The sequence below is a fragment of the Sphaeramia orbicularis genome, chromosome 14 (assembly GCF_902148855.1).
Source record: "Sphaeramia orbicularis chromosome 14, fSphaOr1.1, whole genome shotgun sequence".
Lineage (NCBI taxonomy): Eukaryota > Metazoa > Chordata > Actinopteri > Kurtiformes > Apogonidae > Sphaeramia > Sphaeramia orbicularis.
Window position 1 is genome coordinate 42237297 of NC_043970.1, and position 18864 is coordinate 42256160.

Genomic DNA, 18864 nt, shown 5'->3' on the forward strand with positions numbered 1-18864 from the left:
AAAAACCTTTTCAATCAAAGAAAAAAAGTGTTCAAATTAAATTTTTTGGATCGTAATTTTTTTTTTTTTTTTTTTTTGCATTCAGACACTTTTTTATTGATTTTTTAAGTTAAAGCAATAAAGAAACAAATCAACCTTCATAAAAAATAGGTTCAATAAAAAAATTCAGTCGCATTGTTTTTTCATGCCTAAGGAGGAATAAAAACACTCACGAGAAAAAAAATCTACATTAAGGTTCTCATAATTCATGCATGAAAGGGTTAAAAAGCACTAAAAGTCATTGAGTAGATTTTGTGAAAATTAAAGCCTTAAATGACATTTAAAAAAGCATTAAATTCGATGTCCAGAGGCATTAAAAAATTAAATACGCTTGATGGAAAAAAACATTGTTATTCACGATTTATTTTGATTCTATAAATATTTAGTAATTTTGATCGGAAGTATAGTGTGATGATTGACAGGTGGAACCCTTTAATTGGCTGTTGTTTATGGCCGACACATAAAGTCACAACACCGGACGCTTTGAGTGCAACGTTTTGTGCGCGTGCTCATGCTGTGGGAATATTAGCAAATGTTGGAAAAATGGGAAAATGCAAGTTTCAGCAGAAGTGATTGGAGGAGGAACTATTCAGAAACTGGTTAAAGGCTGCGAACGGTAAACTGTCATAAAACTATATATAGAAGTGTATCTGCAGTTGGACATGGGGATTAAATTTTTTAAAAGTGGCATTAAAAAGCATTAAATTAGATTGGCTGTTACGATACAAATGACAGTTACACACTTTTAGAATTCTAAAGTGCGAAAGAGGACATGAAGGCGGACACGCGGGGGACCCGACATCAATCCACTCAATAAAGTGTAAGTAAGACGTTATTAGCCCACAAAATTAAAATGTGATTCCAGTAGTAACTTCATGCAGTGTAATTGGACCGTGTAGACGTCTATTTTAACTGGACGTGTAATGTTGACATGTCAAAACCAGCATTTTAGTCAGAATAATGTTTCTGTATTTGTGTGAGTGACTGTATTTCACAATATTTTGTTTATCTTAGCCGTGTGTCATACGGAATATATGGGGTGTGGGAATCAGAGTGCACCGTTTTTGCAAATGTTAGCTAGCGGAAAAACTGGTTAAATTAAGCTAATGTTAGCCGCGCGCATTAGCTGGGTTTGGATTTTTTTTTTTTTTTTTTTTTTTTTAAGTTTTAAAATTATTTTATTTTGAGAGGGGAAGTGAAGCTTCCTATGGAGCGCCACTATCATGGCATCACCTTTTTTTTTCTTTCCAAAAAATATATTCATGAAATGTACAGAACAAATTGGCATATTTAAACAGAACATGATATGTGGGATACAACAAGGCCCATAGAGTATTAAAGGGTAGAAGTACTTAAGATGTAATTATTACCAAGATTTAAAAAAAAAAAAAAAGAAGAAGAAGAAGAAGCAAATAAAGCGCATAAAGACATAGGCGTCCCTGAGTTTGCAAGGTCAGAGGTCATTGAAGATATTAAGATCATTTTATGCATTGAGCAGAGCTACTGCATTTTTCCTTTTCATCACTCTTAAAGAGCTGAGGTGATTGTCTGTGAGGTCCTTGAAGACAGAATAAGGGGGCTTTGTCTTTCTCCATTTCGAGCAGTGAATGACATATTTAGCCAATAGTAATAGGTTGTTTAAAATCAGGTCACATATATTGTCCTTGAAAATGAGCCCCATTTGGAAATGCCTGTGTTTGCGCCGTTCGCATCATTAGCACAGCTAGACAGTCAAAAAGAAAAAAACTAAAATTTAATTAAGGGTTGTTTCTAAGATAATACAACAATTGCTATAATTTTTATACAGCATGTCATGGCTGTACCCACTCTACCTGAGGAGGTAGAGTGGGTTGTCCAATAACCGAAGGGTTGGCAATTAAAATCCTGCTCTGTCCTAGTCATGTGTTGTGTCCGTGGGCAAGACACTTCACCCTTGCCTCCACTCACTTGTGTGAATGTTTGGCAGGCACGCTTTCATCAGTCTGCCCCAGCTGAGGCTACAAATGTAAAATGTGAGAGTGAATGAAAAGTGGATCAATAATGTTAAGCACTTTGGGTGCCTTGAAAAGTGTTATAGAAATCTAATCAGTTATTATTATCAAAAACCTGTAAAAAGTATTCAGTAATATCCAGTAATTATTTTTTACAGTAATTGGCAAACAATTTTACAGCACTTTTTTGGCAAATTTTTTTGCCTGGTATTTACTGTAAATCCTACAGGACATTTGGTACAGTGCACCAATACAAACCACAGCCATTTAGAGCACACACAGTACTGGCAAATGTTATGGAGCGACTCTATCTATCTATCTATCTATCTATCTATCTATCTATCTATCTATCTATCTATCTATCTATCTATCTATCGTATAATAGGATCATATAGGTCGTTGAACAAAAACACCACTGAGTTTGTTTTCTCTCTGAAATCAAAGCAGGACTCCAACGATAATGTACAGCGTTGGTTTAAACTGATGCTTTCAGGACTTTAGCACCATTTAACTTAACTAATGTGTTAGAGAAGTAATCAACTGTAACTTTGACAACATGGTTAAAATTGAAATAATTTCTAACAATGTAACTGGATCCATAACCTGTTTCACCTATGACATGATCACAAACTCTGACTGTAGTAAAGAAAAACTACATAAAGAAATATTTTCAGATATAAAAACTTTATCATCTTTTTTTTTAGTAACCTTTTCATTTTACATATTATTTGTCACTGACACAGATTACAGTCCTATTTTTTAAAATTATGTAACTGTTATTTGTAAGTAGTTTCTGCCTCTTTGAACTGTTTTTTTCATCCATAAAGTTGCTGATGAATTTCCATCAGGTCCATCTGTCTAATGTAAACACAGAACCCAAACACGTTAGCTACTAATAATCTCCTCTGAGACACGAGACGATCCCACAGGATCATCTGTGGGTCATGACAGAAGATATAACAGTTATTGTTTATACGTATTCTCATTTAAAAAGGGCATCAAAGTATTATGCGAAATCCCCATGAGATTTAACACTTACTTCATGAAGTCTCATGTTAGCAGTCTGAGGGAATCTCTGTTTTAAAGGACAGGAACACCGCTATTGTTTCGCTTCTCCTAATAAAGACTCCCTGTGTGTTGGGTTTCACCAATTACCCTTAAGGTATGGTCCCTGGTACTCCCTCCACAAAGGGATTGTTCACATATACTGAAGTTAAGATGGACACGCCAAACTGCATTGACCTTGTTTCTGTCCAATCATAAGAAAGAGACGCAGGTATAAAAACAACTCCCACAATTATATGGATAGTTTAAAGCAGAAGAGAAACAGGAGAAGCAGATAGAAGAGCAGTGGGACCAATAAAGTGGGCCAGATATAAGGTAACAGCAATCTCCAATATTGTATCTGTGTAGGATGAATTTATTTTGATGGTTTTTTGTCTTATTTTCTTGCAGACATGTCCATATCAAGGACAAAGATGGATCTTTTTTGCATCTTCATCTTGGCATCCATGATTGCCGAAAGCAGTCAGTTAACATGCCAAAGTGACCTTCGACGTCCAGGTACAATTTGTTTAGGATTTTCCTTTCCTTCTTGGGTATTTGAATTTTATTTAGTTATTTTTCTGATGATGGATAATAAGGATATTTATGATGCAAAAAAGTGGCCACATTACCTGAGACTTATCCAATATCATCCATAAATATTAGAAACAAGCATTCTTTTTACTTTGTAATGCTGTAATTAGGATAGAACATTTCATTCATTTTTAAGGAGAGGTTGCTCCTCTGCTTCTATGAGAGCAGCTTGTTTTTTCCATTAAAAATGTTCATACTTCTATCTACTGCTTACGGCTAGGAGGAGGCTTAGGTGTGTAATTGATTTTAACCCATAAAGACCCAGTGCTGCTTTTGTAGCAGTTCCCAAATGAATTTTTCTCTCTATCTAACCTTTCTTAAGTGATTTATCACCATTTCTTATAATATTATCCTCTGTATTTTTCTTTTTTATAACTAAAAATCAGGAATTTTCCCACAGTTAACTTACCAGCTATGTAGATGTTCATAAAAGCTGAGATTAAAGTTGATTATTATAATATCAGAAACAGAAAACTGAAGAAAAAGTGACTTTAACCAACTATATCATTAACTGAATATAAAAACAACTGTGTCCATCCACTGTCATTGATCCAACTGGTGAATCAGTGTTGTAGAAGATGACGGTGGAGCCTCTGAACGTCCAAATGGGTCATATCTGTTGACCATGAAAAGATGAATAACTGTATTTTACTCCAATTATTGACACGGATTGATAGGATTAGTGGATCAACAAGTATTAAACAGTTTAGATCAGTAGATACTTTTGGTCGCTGGTAACTGTTTGGGTCTTTATGGGGTAAGATTGTCAGACAGACTCTGCTGCCTGAGACCAAAAAGTTGAAATTTTTATACTTAGGATGGAAAAAAAAATGCAGGAGTATAAACCCAAGGTCTTATACAGAATATTGTTCTTGACTCTATGGATGTAATTAATCATAAACTGCAATTATTTACATGTATTGATAGAATTAGGTATTAAACATTTTAGATCAAAAGGTGCTTTTGGTTGATGGTGGCTGTTTGGGTCTTTAGGGGTTAACATCAGGATCTCAGATTTTTTAGAAAAGGCCACTGCAGCAAAGGTAAGGACGCAAAACAGGAAACTAAAACTAAAGATAGAATATTTAACAGCCAGAATATGACCTTCAGGATTTCCTTTTTGAGATAATTGCAAACCATCCTCACCGGTGGACTTTCCCTCCTCTAGAATACAACGACATCTTCGTTACTTGTGGCACATCCACAATCGAACTGGCAATCCTAATGTGCCCTGTTGTCTACACCGGCTACAATGAGTCTCTGCTCATCCTCAACCATGTGTACGACAAACCGGAGTGTAAAGGAACCCTGGACGAGACGGTCAACCCGCCGGTGGTCAGGTTCAGCTTCCCCATCAACAAGACCTCCGCCTGCGACAGCACCTTCCTGGTTAGTAGAGCTGTGGAGGAGGGACAGTCCTCACTTTTGTTTCTCACCGCATCCTCTTAACTTGATCTCTGTGCTTGACCTTATGTGGTAAATGTGACCTTCAGACCACCAGTGCAGCCGGAACAGGAATCTTTGCCGACTTCTCCAACATCCAGACAGTTAATGTCAGTGGCGTGGTGCGTTCTCATGATCCCACTACAGGCGTGGTCACCTACAACGCTGAGCTGAAATATTACTATTCCTGTGCTTACCCTCTGGAGTATTTGCTCAACAACACCCAGATAGATGTGTAAGAGCTCTGCTTGTATATTCATCCAATTACATGTTTACAAGACGTTTACTTTGTACCTGGATGTGCACTGTGTGTGTCGATACTGTACATGGAAGCTTTATGAGCTGTGTAAGTATCTTATCCTCCTGAGACCCAGCAATGCATTTTTGTCCTCTGTAGGGGACAAAAGTTTCAGTTTTACTTTTTAAAAATCCTGTCCATTACAAAGGACATTCCATTAAAAAATAAATAAATAAAAATGATTTTGAAAATGTATGTGAAGAAAAAAAGAAGTTAAAAAAAATCCAACATTGTATTTTTAATATATATACATATTTTGTAAAAAAAAAAAAAAAAAAAAAAAAAACATGTATGTATGTATGTGTGTGTATATGTATATATTAGGGGCTGTGTGAAAATTTTATAAAACTGATATCTACCATCACACAATTACACACAGCCATGCAGAAAGCAGTAAAAGGACTTTATATGTATTTTTTTTATATTTGTAAAAAGAAAAAAACATGGAGAACTGCATGTCTAGATCTGGTTCTGCACATTTCAAAAGTAGTGAAAATATATATCCAAAGATAATGAATCTTGTAGAAATAAATGATAAAATTACCCAAAAAAAACCATTTATATGGCTTTAGGAATAGTACAAGGTGACAAACCAAACTATTTCTTTTGTCATCACAGAATAAACCAACACATCCACTTGTTTTCCACGACATAAATGTGCATAGATTTCCCAGACTGGGTTATTTGACTGTAAATGTATCTCACCTGTTTTAATGGAAATAATTAGTGGTGTAAAGTAACAGGCGTATGATGTAGTTGCAGACATGTTTGATCCGGGGCAGCTCCTCCCTGTTTCTGACCCCAGCTTCTTGTCTTATGTAGGTCAGCGTCTTCCATCGCAGTGCGGGACAACAATGGAAGCTTCATCAGTACTTTGAGTCTGGAACTGTTCAGTGTAAGTTGAGACAGTCGCGCTTTCTGATGAGTTAAGAAAGATGACTATGACTGGGGTCTTTTCTTTGTGATCTATTAATTAAATCAGTAGCTAATCAAATGTATTGAATTTTTATTAGTATTTCAGTTTGATTTAGATTTAACCCATAAAGACCCAGTGCTGCTTTTGGATTTTTCTCTATTTTTTAACCTTTCTTAAGTGAACTATCACCATTTACTCTAACATTATGCGGTGTATTTTGCATTTTTAAGTGAAAATCGGGTATTTTCCTATATTTAATGTACTGATCATGTAGATGTTAATTAAAACTCAGATTAAAGTTGAGGGCTATTTTATCCAAAACGGAGAAAACTGACGAAAAAGAAAAAAATTGTCAGTAAAATCTCTCATTAACTGAACATAAACCCAGTGTGTCCATCCACTGTCATTGATCCACCTCCATGAGTTTTACTGGTGAATCAGTGTTGTAGAAGATGATGGTGTTTCCACGGTAACTACGGAGCCTCTGAACATCCAAAAGGGTCATATCTGATGACCATGAAAAGAGGAAGAACTGTATTTTACACCAATTATTTACCTGGATTGATAGGATTAGTGGATCAACAGGTATTAAACAGTTTATATCAGTGAATAATTTTGGTCACCGAGGGATGTTTGGGTCTTTAGGTTTTTCATTCTTACACTACAAATTTTTAATCAAAACTGACCAAAAGCATCCACTGATTCTATAACACCGAATAATTCAGGTAAAATGCAGTCTCTCAGGCAAAATATGTTGCTTTTTTGGATGTTCAGAAAGGTGGTAACACTGATTTACACTGTTGATTCACCATCCACGATATATTGAAAAAGTCCCTCTTTCTCAGTTTTCTCTGCTTTTTAAAAAAAAAAAAAAAAATTGACATTCAATATCCTCCTGAGACCCAGCAATGTATTTTTGTCCTCTGTAGGGGACAAACATTGCACAGTTTTACTTTAAAAAATGCTGTCCATTACAAAGAACATTCCATTAAAAAATAAATAAATAAAATACATTTTAAAAATGTATCTGAAAAACTGTTGTATTACACAGTTTCCAATCGAGACAATTGTTTAATCTAAAAAAGCTAAAACTTTCACCTTCCTTTGTCTCAGGAGGTTAACAGACATTTGCATCCGATACATCATATCTATATATATTGTACATCTGTTGTCTGCTCTAAATGCCAAAATAATATTTCCGTTTTATGTCCAAACACTGAAAAGAAAGGCAGATAACCAAATGAACGAGGAAAAAAAAAGAAAAAACTATGCGTCATATGTGAAAACAAAGTCAGGCCTATAGGGTGTGACATAGTTGACATAGTTTTCCCAGTGTGAAGTGAATTTCTCCAATTTGTGATTAACAAATGCTGTTATCTTTTCCATTTTGTAAATGTCCATTGTGATTTCTATCCATCCATGTAAAGTTGAGCTCTCCTGTAATAGTCATTTCCTGGTGACAGTCTTTTTACAGGCCACCAGCAAAATATTAATTAAATGTTTATCTCTTTTCCACCATTATATTATTATTACTTTATTTTACCAGGTAAAATCAATTGAGAACAGCTTCTCATTTACAATGATGACCTGGCAAGAGGCCCCAACAGACAAAAACAGTGACAAAACAAAACAGAACAAAAGAAAAATGGATAAAAGAAAACAGTCCAGAATCCACAGAATCCAAGACTTGCAACCAATACCGAAGAGACTATGAAGTTAAAAACAGTTCCTGATGTATGTGCCCAAAAAACATAGTCTTACTCTCAAGGGGTATTTCGCATTGAAGATATCGTGTAGGTTGTTGTGTATCTCTCTCCAACAATCTTTCATGACAGGACAGTAGTTTTCTCTGATTTTATATGATAAAATTAGGATTTACTTAACAAAGACCTACATGATCAGTAAACTAAATACATCAAAATAGAATAGAATGGAATACAACTTTATTGTCATTGTACATTTGTACAACGAAATTAAAAAGTGTGATCCTAAAAGGTACAATCCCTGACATAAAAAAAAACCCCACATACACAATCACACTCGCATAATAAATAGATACTAAGAAAGTAAAAACACACAGACACAATCACACTACCATAAAATAGATTTAAAAAAATAAAAACACACAGACACAGTCACATCCTATGCCTGATTTTTACTAAAAGATACTAAATGTAAGGGATAATATGATAATAAATGGTGATAAATCACTTAGGAGGGGTTACATGTAGAGGAAAATTCACATGTATGTCATCACAAAAATAGTTCTGTAGGTCTGTGAGGGTTACCATTGGTTGAGTGACAGGAGAACTCATTAATAGTTACAAAAGGTCAAAAGCTTTGTATGGTCTAAAGGGAAGAAGAAGCTGATTTTAGCCACAGTTCTATTTAGTTTGAGCTTGTGCTGGATTATTCATGGAGTTTTTATTTGAACACGTGTTATTTTTATTGTAGTCAAAGTACTTTTTAACGTCTAGTTGCAGCATTCATTAACCTTAATAACCCTGTAGCACAACGTCTAATTCCTTCTGGCAGGATGAAAATTACACCCAACCTCTGGTCATACCGCCGCTGGGTTTAGAGCTGAGGACCAACGTCTACGTCCAGGTCAAAGCCGACAACCTGACCGATCAGTAAGTGAAACTTCCTCCCTCTGCCGCCGTCTCCACAATTAGACTTTTTGTGATTGATTGTTTACTTGGAATATCAACATTTAAAACCAATACAACAAGAAAAGCCAATATAAAACAGAAAATATATTTGAAAAGGAGCGGATTGAAGTTCAGTTTATATACTCGCGCCCCCTTACCTTAAATTTTTGACCATAAATTCCCATGTCAGCTCCCCAAGTACTAGGAGTGTGTATTGGCGAGAATCTTGTGATACGATACAAATCACGATACGATATGTCATGATACTGTTAAAAAGGCAGTTTTTTGTTTGTTTCTTTTTTAAAAGATTATTTCCTGGAAGAATTGAATTACACCAGAAATATGCACAAATACTAATCACATTTTTATTTGATCACAACAGGATCTAATGCTCTATCACAAAATGTTGCTGTTAAAACTTAAATTATGTTTTACAGACGTTACAGTTTAAGATCCTGTTCAAATGTTCATATTCTATTAGTTCATAACTAACATCATAATGTTATTTTTGTGCAATACCAACAAAGGAACTAACATTATTTAATAAGTGTTTAATAATAATAAATAAAATATAAACAAAAAAGAAAAACAATGAACCAGGATTTGAATAAATACCTAAAAATATCGATGCAGTACTTTTTAATATCGATACAGTATTGTGAAATGAAATGGCGTGATATATTGCAGAACTGATATTTTCTTACAGCCCTTATAAGTACGCTTAACCCTTTATAGTTCACTCATTGAAATACTCTGGCATTCAAAATTTCAACCTTAGTGTGTCATTGGAGGACATAACAAGACTGTATAACTTTTGTGAAATTTTTTACAAATTTTTATTATCATGTAGAAAAACAAGGTCACCATAAGGAACCATATTTGGTTCCTTACCTGTGAGTGGAAAAAAAAAAAAAAAATCCAAGAAGTATATACAAAAAACTACAAGAAATAACACATGTAAGGTGAAAAAAAACATGCATTTTAGAACACTAGACCCCTATGTGTGCTGATTCAGACCCCTGTCCACATCCACATCATCCCTTTGAACATCATTCCTTACATTAGTACCATTACTTAATGGAACCGAGCAAAGCAGGTTCACTCACTGTTCATGCAGAGGTGGACCTTACAGACCCTGGAGACCACATTGGACCTGAGATTGTTGACTCACCGTCCTCTTTCGTCTTCTCCTGCCAACAGGTACCACGTCCTCATGGACCGATGCTACGCCTCCATCTCTCCTCATCCCACAAACTCCACTTTCTTCAACCTCTTCGTCTCGTAAGTCCTCTAATCTCAATGTGAAGGAAGTCCGAGTCCATATTCGACAAACACCTTTCTCTTTGCTTTCAGGTGCTCTAAGGACCAGATGACCACCATTTACATGAACGGGGACAGTCACAACGCTCGCTTCTCCTTCCAGGCCTTCAGGTTTGTGGAGCAGCAGAATGAAACCGTGTCTACCTACTACCTACACTGTATCACCAGACTGTGTGAGACCAGCACCTGCGCCGACTTTAAGGTCAGTGAACATTTGATAGTAAAATAAACTACTGTCAGACATTTACTTCTTAAACAGTTTTATGTTTTTATTCCTTTTCCCTAATTTTTTGTGATTCAATGCAAATGGATGAGCTGGTGACTCTTTTTTTTTTTTACACAATCACTAACTGCTTTTCTGATGTGTCTGAGTGGATGCATTCAATATTTACAGGAAATAGTCTTTTAACAAAAGAAAGAAAATAAACAAAAAAAATTGCCTTGTTAACAGTATCATGATACAGCTCTGGAAGAAAATGAGACCACTGCAAAATTATCACTTTCTCTGATTTTACCTTTTATAAGTATGTGTTTGAGTAAAATGAACATTTTTGTTTTATTCTCTAAACTACTGACAACATTTCGCCCAAATTTCAAATAAAAATATTGTTATTTAGAGCACGTATTTGCAGAACACAACAAATGGTCAAAATAGCAGATGCAGGTGTTTTCAGACTCAAATAATGCAAAGAAAACCAGTTCATACTGATTTCTAAACAATACAATACTAATGTTGTAACTTGGTAAAAGTTCAGACATCAGTATTTGGTGGAATAACCCTAATTTTCAATGACAGCTTCCACGTGTCTTGGTTCTCCTCTGTTGCTGTTGGATGACTTTATGCAGCTCCTGGCAGAGAAATTCAAGAAGCTCAGACATGTTCGATGGTTTGTTACCCTCCATGCTCCTCCAGAAGTTTTCAAAGTGGGTTCAGGTCTGGAGAGTGGGCTCATGACAGGGTGTTCATCTGGTGGTCTGTCATCCACACTTTTATGGACCTAGCTGAGGCCAGGAGCATTGTCCTGATTGAAAAACCAGTCCAACTCAGAGTTTGGGAACATTGGCAGAGCAGAAGTCCAGTAGTTTTCAATAGTTACTTTTGGATTCCAATTACTTTTGCAGAAGCCACCTGGGGTGGCCATGGCTAAGGAGGTAGCGTGGGTTGTCCAACAACCGAAGGGTTGGTGGTTTGAATCCACGCTACGTCCTAGTCATGTGGTGTTGTGTCCTTGGGCAAGACACTTCACCCTCTTTGCCCCCAGCACTGCTACTCACACTGGTGTATGAAAGCATATGAATGTTCGGTCATGGTTGGAGGGGCTGTTTGGCGTGAATTGACCGCCACACCTCTGACAGCCTGCCCCAGGGCAGCTGTGGATACATGCACTACAAACAAAAAGTTAAGGATATTTCTCTTTTTTTGTCATTTTTGCCATTTGTGAATAAAACTATGTCTGGTCATTAAAAAAATGTGTTTCAATTCACGCACAAAAAAGTAAAAAGCGCTGTGCAAGAATCCCAACTGAAGAAAATTACCCAAAAATTAAAAATGTCCTTAACTTTTTGTTTGTAGTGTATGTAGTTTACCACCACCAGACTGAGAGTGTGCGAGTGAATGAATAATGGATCCACTGTACGCCCTTCGAGTATGTGTTCATAGAAAAGCGCAATATAAATCAAACCCATCATTATTATTATTATTATTATTATTATTATTATTATTATTATTATTATTACTACTACTACTTTTGCGGTTCTAATAGCACTGTTTTTGCCTATTGTAAGAAGATAGTGATGACCACAGTAGTGGTGTTTATACTTCTCTTTCTTAAATAAGACATGGATCAGGTGTTTATTCAGTAGAATAAGGTGTGCTGGTGTTGGAATTCAACAGACACAGAAACAGAATGGCTGTCATACATGCAGACATGCTGATTTCACAGGAAATTGCAATGGTCTCTTAATTTTTTCCAGAGCTATATATCATATGATCCTAGTATTGTGATTTGTTTCGTATCGCCAGATTCCTGCCAATACACACCCTCAGTCATTGAAGTATTAGACTAAAAGTGCTTGGATGCTTTACACAACTGTCCACAGCAATGCAGCAGCAGGAGGAAAAGAAGCATTCGTTCCACTGGAGTTTTAGAAGCCACCACCCTCACCTCTGAGATCCCCATCATCACCAGTAACGACAATTGTAAGTATCAAACACAAAGGCTCTAGTCAAGACGTGTGTTGAGTTGGGAATCAGTCGAGTACTCAAGTATAGTAGCATTACTTCAATAGATGCCACAGCCGCTTCCAGTTAATAATAGGAAATAGGGGCACATCATTTCCGTCTTTGTTTAGACAAACACTAGTGTCAGTTATTCCAGCACAAAATGGCCGACTAAGCTCAAAAATGTTAAAGGGAAAAATGACCAAGAAACACAAAGACACACTGTCCAACTGCACCAGTAGATCCTACAACAAATTACAGGTTATAGTTGATTACATCTGTAGAGTCTGAAACAGGATTCTGTAGAAGACCCTGCACTTGTACTCCTGTGGTTTTTATCCATCCTAAATATAAAAATCTCAACTTTTTGGGCTCAGGCAGCAGATCTTAACCCATAAAACCCAAACAGCTACCGGCGACCAAAACCATCAACTGGCCCAAACTGTTTACTGACCTAAACCAGTTCATCCGCTAATCCTATCAATACATGTCAATAAATGGTGTAAAATACAGTTATTCATCTTTTCATGGTCATCAGATATGACCCATTTGGACGTTCAGAGGCTCTGTAGTTACCGTGGAAACGCCGTCATCTTCTACATCATTGATTCACCAGTAAAACCCGTAGAGTTGGATCAATGACAGTGGATGGACACACTGGGTTTATGTTCAGTTGATGATGGATTTTTATGGTCAAAGTCACTTTTTCTTCAGTTTTCTGTTTCTGATATTATAATAATCAACTTTAATCTCAGCTTTTATGAACATCTACATAGCTGGTAAGTTAAATGTGGGAAAATTCCTGATTTTCACAGGAATAATTTTGTTGCCAACTAATACATTAATGATCAATTATAGTTTTGTATAATTAAAAAAAAAAAATTCTCAGATTGCCGCGTTTCTTTCCTCCTCTGTGGCAGTCGAATATCTTTTTAAATGTTTTTTAATCTATGGACAAAACAAGAAATCTCAGGACACCATTTTACGGATCAATATATGGGTTTTACTGGTGAATCAATCAATCAATGACGGTGTTTCCACGGCAACTACGGAGCCTCTGAATGTCCAAATGGGTCATATCTGATGACCATGAAAAGATGAAGAACTGTATTTTACACCAATTATTGACATGTATTCATAGTATTAATGGATCAGCAGGTATTAAACAGTTAAATCAGTAGATGGTTTTGGTCGTTGGTAGCTGTTTGGGTTTTTATGGGTTAACATCTGCTGCCTGAGACAAAAAAGTGTAAATATACAAACCTATTACTGATCATTGATATAATAGTTAGCAACAAAATGAATCCTAAATCTGTTTGTGCAGCTATACAAATAGACACTTTATGTTTCTTGTTGGTCTGTTTTCCAGTTCTTTTGTTAATTTAATCCAAATGTGTGTTTCTTTTTTACATTATTATGCTTTTTATTCATAATTTAGAAAGGATTATATGTAAAACTGATTGATTTTCTCCTTTTCTTTATCTCAGCAGTGGAGTCTAAAGAAGAAGGTATGATTTTTCTAAATTCTGTGATCTTATTAGTTGACAAAATAATTAAACATTTATATTTCATTATTTTGTAAATTTGCATAATGCATCTCCATGGTGATGGCATTAATTATAGATTAGTAATACCTCCAGGAGTGTAATTACTGACTGCCTCAAGGCTTTTTCTGCCTGATGTGTCCGTCAGATGATGATAATATGTACAGATGAGATGCAGGAGGCGGTCAGTGACGATGGTGCGTTCACTGACCTGCTGTTCTCGGTTTGTTTGATGTTCTCAGCTGTGTCCGGCAGTTACTCTGAATCCGACTCCAGGATGGGTCTGGGCATCGCTGTGGGCGTCCTCACCCTGGCTGTCATTGTTGTCGTAAGCGTGGCGTTTGTCCTCTACAAAAGGATCAGACGCTTTTGAAGGGAAGAAGCACCTGTACACACAAGTACACACACAATAAGGAGTGGCATTCTTTGGTGTACTGAAGACGTTCACACAATAACGGTAGAACGGGACTAAGCTCAGCAGAATATTGGTCTTATTTTAAGTTTTATCATGTAGCATTGTGTGTTTGGTTTTGTGTTTTTTTTTTCTCTTATGGTTGTAGCTCTACTAGTAAATATGCAAAGAGAGGAGAGACGCCTTTGCACAAAGAGTTCCTTTTCTGTTTTTACTAGAAATGCAGCATTATGTTCTAAAGCTTAAGTGTTACGCACTCAAGCGCTTTGGCTTTGCAAAGCATAAGAAGAGTATATCAATAGCTATAGGAGAGGGTTAAAGGAATTATTTAGCCTCTTTGGTGATATTTTAAATCAGATGAATGTAATATGAATCCTTGAGAAGATTACAGTTCATATAAAGTGTTGCGTTTTGTGAAAGCTGAACTAAACCCTATCAGATTTTTTGCACTAACGTTGCAAAGAAAAGTTTGATGTGAAAGAATGTGAAGCTTTGAGAGTCACACCGACATTCAGTATAGTGTTCTTGTAGGTCGCAGGACTTTGCAATATACAAATAACATTCTCTGACATCGATCTGCATGAATTATCGGTATTAAAATACTTCACCAGACTTCTGCTTTTGAAAACACCCAAAAATGATTCCAGTTCATTTGACATTTTGTTTGCTTTTCTGATTTTTATTTTTCAATCGAAATTACAGAAAAAGTAGAAATGTTTCAGTTGATTTGGGTTGCGAGAATAAAGGGTAAATCAAGAGCTCTGTCAGATTCTTAAAAAGTGTATTTTTTGTGCATAGATCTCATATCGTGCAGTGATTGTGTGTAAATATACGTGTTCGTGTGTGTGTGTTTGAATGTGTGTTTTCAGAATTCTCTCATTAAATCAGTTCATGTGTTCAATCTTACTTGGTTAATCAGACGGTGTGTGTGATCTCATGTTAAAGCTCCAGATCGTAACAGTAGAATCTCTTTGGATCTCTGTGATGATATAATTTTACAGAATTTGTTCGTGCAAAAGCATCATTAGATACATGGGGCGACCAGAGCTGCTCAGTAAAGAAAAAGAAAAGGGATTTCAGAGAATAGCAACTATGGATGAAGTTACAAACCAGAGCCAGAGATATTGACTAAAGTCATGTGTCTGCAGTGTTTCTTTACTCCTCTGTTATTTGTCCGTGACCCCAAACTATTTAAGGCAAACTTGTAAAGAAGATGTATCTAATTCAGCACCAGGTCCAAAGCCACAAAAGGGGATTCACGTATCAGTGTAACCAGACCTGTGTCACTGTCGGTACAAGAAGTTCTATAAGTTGACCTTTGAGAAGTCCCCATACAAAAAAAAAAAGAAAAAAAATCACATTGTATGTATGTATATGATGGCGACAACGGAAATTGAACACCAGCCTGTCAAAAGTGGGAGTGATGAACAGCTGAGCAGACAAAAGCAGTAAAAGAGCTCACATGACAAGGTATGACCACACCTGTGCCCCCCGGCCTTAAAGGTGTCCTTTAACATTAGCGCTGTTGTGTAACTTCCATTTTATTATTTAATTTGTTCATATCAGGGGTGTCAAACATGCAGCATGGGGACCAAATGCAGCCCACGAGATGAATTTATTGACGAAAATTTCATTTTAGGTTCCACGTACAGATCAGTAAAATATTATAATAACATGGGTGCTTTTATGAAACTGGTGGGGGCTAAAAATTCAAGCCAGATGTAGACTAATGTTATGAAGCCGGTTTGGAAGCACTTTGGGTCTATTTTAAAAAGAAATACAGAGATAAAAGAGAAACTATTTTTCAGATGAAACATTTTTATATTATTTTACCTTATATTTAATACAAAAATCTGCATGTAACATGGTCAAAAGGACATGAAAATTACACTTTTTTAATTTTTTTTTTTAAGTGTCTTTATTCTCTCACAGGTACATTTTGGAAATTGAACTAATTATTCAAGGCAGAGTGTTTGACAAAAATGACTACTGTTGAAAAATCATTCATGATTTATATGCGTTTAAATGTTCTGGTTCCACGTGTAACACCAGTGGACACGATGGGTTTTACACCAAACCTGGAATGAGACTGAGATTGATGAAAAACCCACGTGTGGATTAGAAAAACCACTAGGATCGACACATTTAACACAGTGTCTTTATTTAGAGCCTATATAAGACCATTTACACATGTTTTCACATCTAATCCACTGACACTTAGGGAGCTTTAATGTCCATATTTGAGTCCTATTTTTGGACCCAATATTTTATTCAAAATTAATTATGGGATGACTCAGAGCAAGAGTATAATTTTTTAAAATGCATTTATCTGAGGTCATCATTAGGTCCATCCTGGGGGGAAATATGTCTACATTTACCTTTGATTATTGGGTCTAAAAAGATGGAAAAGTGCCAGATAGTAAAATAAACCCAATTTCATAGAAGCGCCCATATAAATGATCAGAACCCCAAATTTTTCTCTTTGTAAATGTAAACGTCTTCATGTAATTTTCCTGTATTTACACTAAAACAATCATTTCACAAAAAAATGTAAATAAAAAAATGTCTTAAGAGGAATTGTACCAATATTCTGCCTGTTATGAATGAATGAATGAATGAATTTTTATTATTGTGTCCTATATAAGAATATGCCTCGCCCTTACATGGGCTTATAAAACACCGAAAATATAAACCAAAGACCAGACAATAAGTACAATAGATATAAACAAGACAATGTACTGACCTATTTAAACAAACATCTGCTGCTTTTTCTAGGCTTTACAAACAACATTAATTTATCTACATTTGAACTAAAAAAAACATTTCATCTTGTCATCATCGGTGCTCCAGAACATATCAGGATTTCAGATAAACATCTCATTAAACAAAGAGGCTCTCAGTTCATCATTTGTTATTAAATATTATGTGTATTTTTAGATCCACTGTGATCTGTGAGTTGGAATGAACATGTGGAAATGATAAACAGAAGCAGAATATTGTTAAAATTACACTTATTTTTCTTAAGACATTTAAGGTTCATGTTATTCACATTGTATTTTTTTGTTTTGTTTTTTTGTTTTTTAATTTTTAATTTTGAAACAGCAGTTTATATTACAAAGCATAGCATCTATAATATCAAGAGCAGTTTTGGACCCACTTCCATGCACATATTTTATAAATTTCAGTAACAGTATGCGTATTGGGAGAGAAAATTTGTACAAATTTACAAAAAAACAAAGATGAAATCAGGGAGAAGGGATTAGATGAGATTGAAAACTAATAAATGCAGAAACAGTAGGAATAAGGTAAAGTTACAGTTCAGGCTTTCACAAAATCTGGTTGTAAAAGCTGAATATATTTGACCCATTTGGACCAGAGTTTTAAAAAAAACTGTTTTCTTAAAATGAAGAGGAAAAAAAAAATCCTTTCCATTTAATAAATAATAATAAATTCTATTTGTATAGCGCTTTTCATAGAACTCAGACACTTTACTAACAGCAGTTAAAAACAGAAACCAAACACGTTAAAAACAGATAAAAGCAGGTGCAAAAGGCAGGTATATACGCATATAAAACAATTAAACATTTAAAGCAGTCTGTCCTTCTCTGTATCTGTCCACTCCTGTATGGCAGAGGTTTATTCACATTGTTTAAAAAATAGTTTATAGATGTAAACATTTTCATTATGTACAAAAAGTTTGGAGTTGACATTATTTATATATAATTATTATGTAATTATTTTACTGGTCCCGCCCACTTCAGACTGAATTTGGCCTCTGAACTGAACTGACTTTGACAGCCCTGGTTTATATCTGATTTTTTTCCTGTGTTTATAACAGACATCTGATTATCTTCTATAATAAATTCTGTCGGGGTCACATGTCGTAAGGATCGATAGTGTAAATGCAGCATGGTGGTGTGTTTGGAGACTGATACCTTCATGGGAAAAGTGAAGGCCATTGTTAAAGTGGGACACATATGACCTTAACCTTGGCCACGGAGTGAACTGGGAATAAACACCTGCCTTTTCTACAGTCAATAAAAATTAAATATCCATGATGACTCTGGGCCAAGGCCTCTGAATACAGAGCAGGAAACATTTCCAGTCTACACTGACACTGTGTCCGAACACATAAAGACCCAAACAAAGTCTTCTACTGATGTCACTGTTTTATTTTAGTTATTTTAATTTATTAGACCTTTATTTAACCAGATAAAATCCCATTAAGATCCAGATGTCTTTTACAAGGGTGACCTGGCCCAGAGGTCAGCAGCACACACCAAGAAAGAAAACAGGTTTTACAGACAGGTCAATAATTGGTGTAAAATACAGTTTGTCACCTTTTCATGGTCATCAGATATGACCCATTTGGACGTTCAGAGGCTCCGTAG

General features: G+C 35.6%; 1 protein-coding gene across 1 annotated transcript; it reads left to right on the plus strand.

Moving 5' to 3' along the window:
* Positions 1 to 3354: 3354 nt before the first annotated feature.
* On the plus strand, positions 3355 to 14671 carry LOC115433172 (zona pellucida-like domain-containing protein 1). Its single transcript, XM_030154449.1, has 11 exons — positions 3355 to 3394; positions 3486 to 3593; positions 4837 to 5057; positions 5162 to 5346; positions 6232 to 6304; positions 8861 to 8958; positions 10177 to 10257; positions 10330 to 10498; positions 12397 to 12496; positions 14005 to 14025; positions 14304 to 14671. Exons 2-11 carry the CDS (start codon positions 3488 to 3490, stop codon positions 14432 to 14434), a joined length of 1185 nt encoding a protein of 394 aa, XP_030010309.1. The 5' UTR covers positions 3355 to 3394; positions 3486 to 3487; the 3' UTR covers positions 14435 to 14671.
* Positions 14672 to 18864: the final 4193 nt, after the last annotated feature.

What these genes read in the sequence shown, in the direction of transcription:
- LOC115433172 (XM_030154449.1), top strand. Translation starts at nt 3,488, where the DNA reads ATGTCCATATCAAGGACAAAGATGGATCTTTTTTGCATCTTCATCTTG. An exon ending in GCACCTGCGCCGACTTTAAG is followed by an intron (nt 10,499 to 12,396) that starts GTCAGTGAACAT and finishes AACTGTCCACAG; the next exon opens with CAATGCAGCAGCAGGAGGAA. An exon ending in AGTGGAGTCTAAAGAAGAAG is followed by an intron (nt 14,026 to 14,303) that starts GTATGATTTTTC and finishes TGATGTTCTCAG; the next exon opens with CTGTGTCCGGCAGTTACTCT.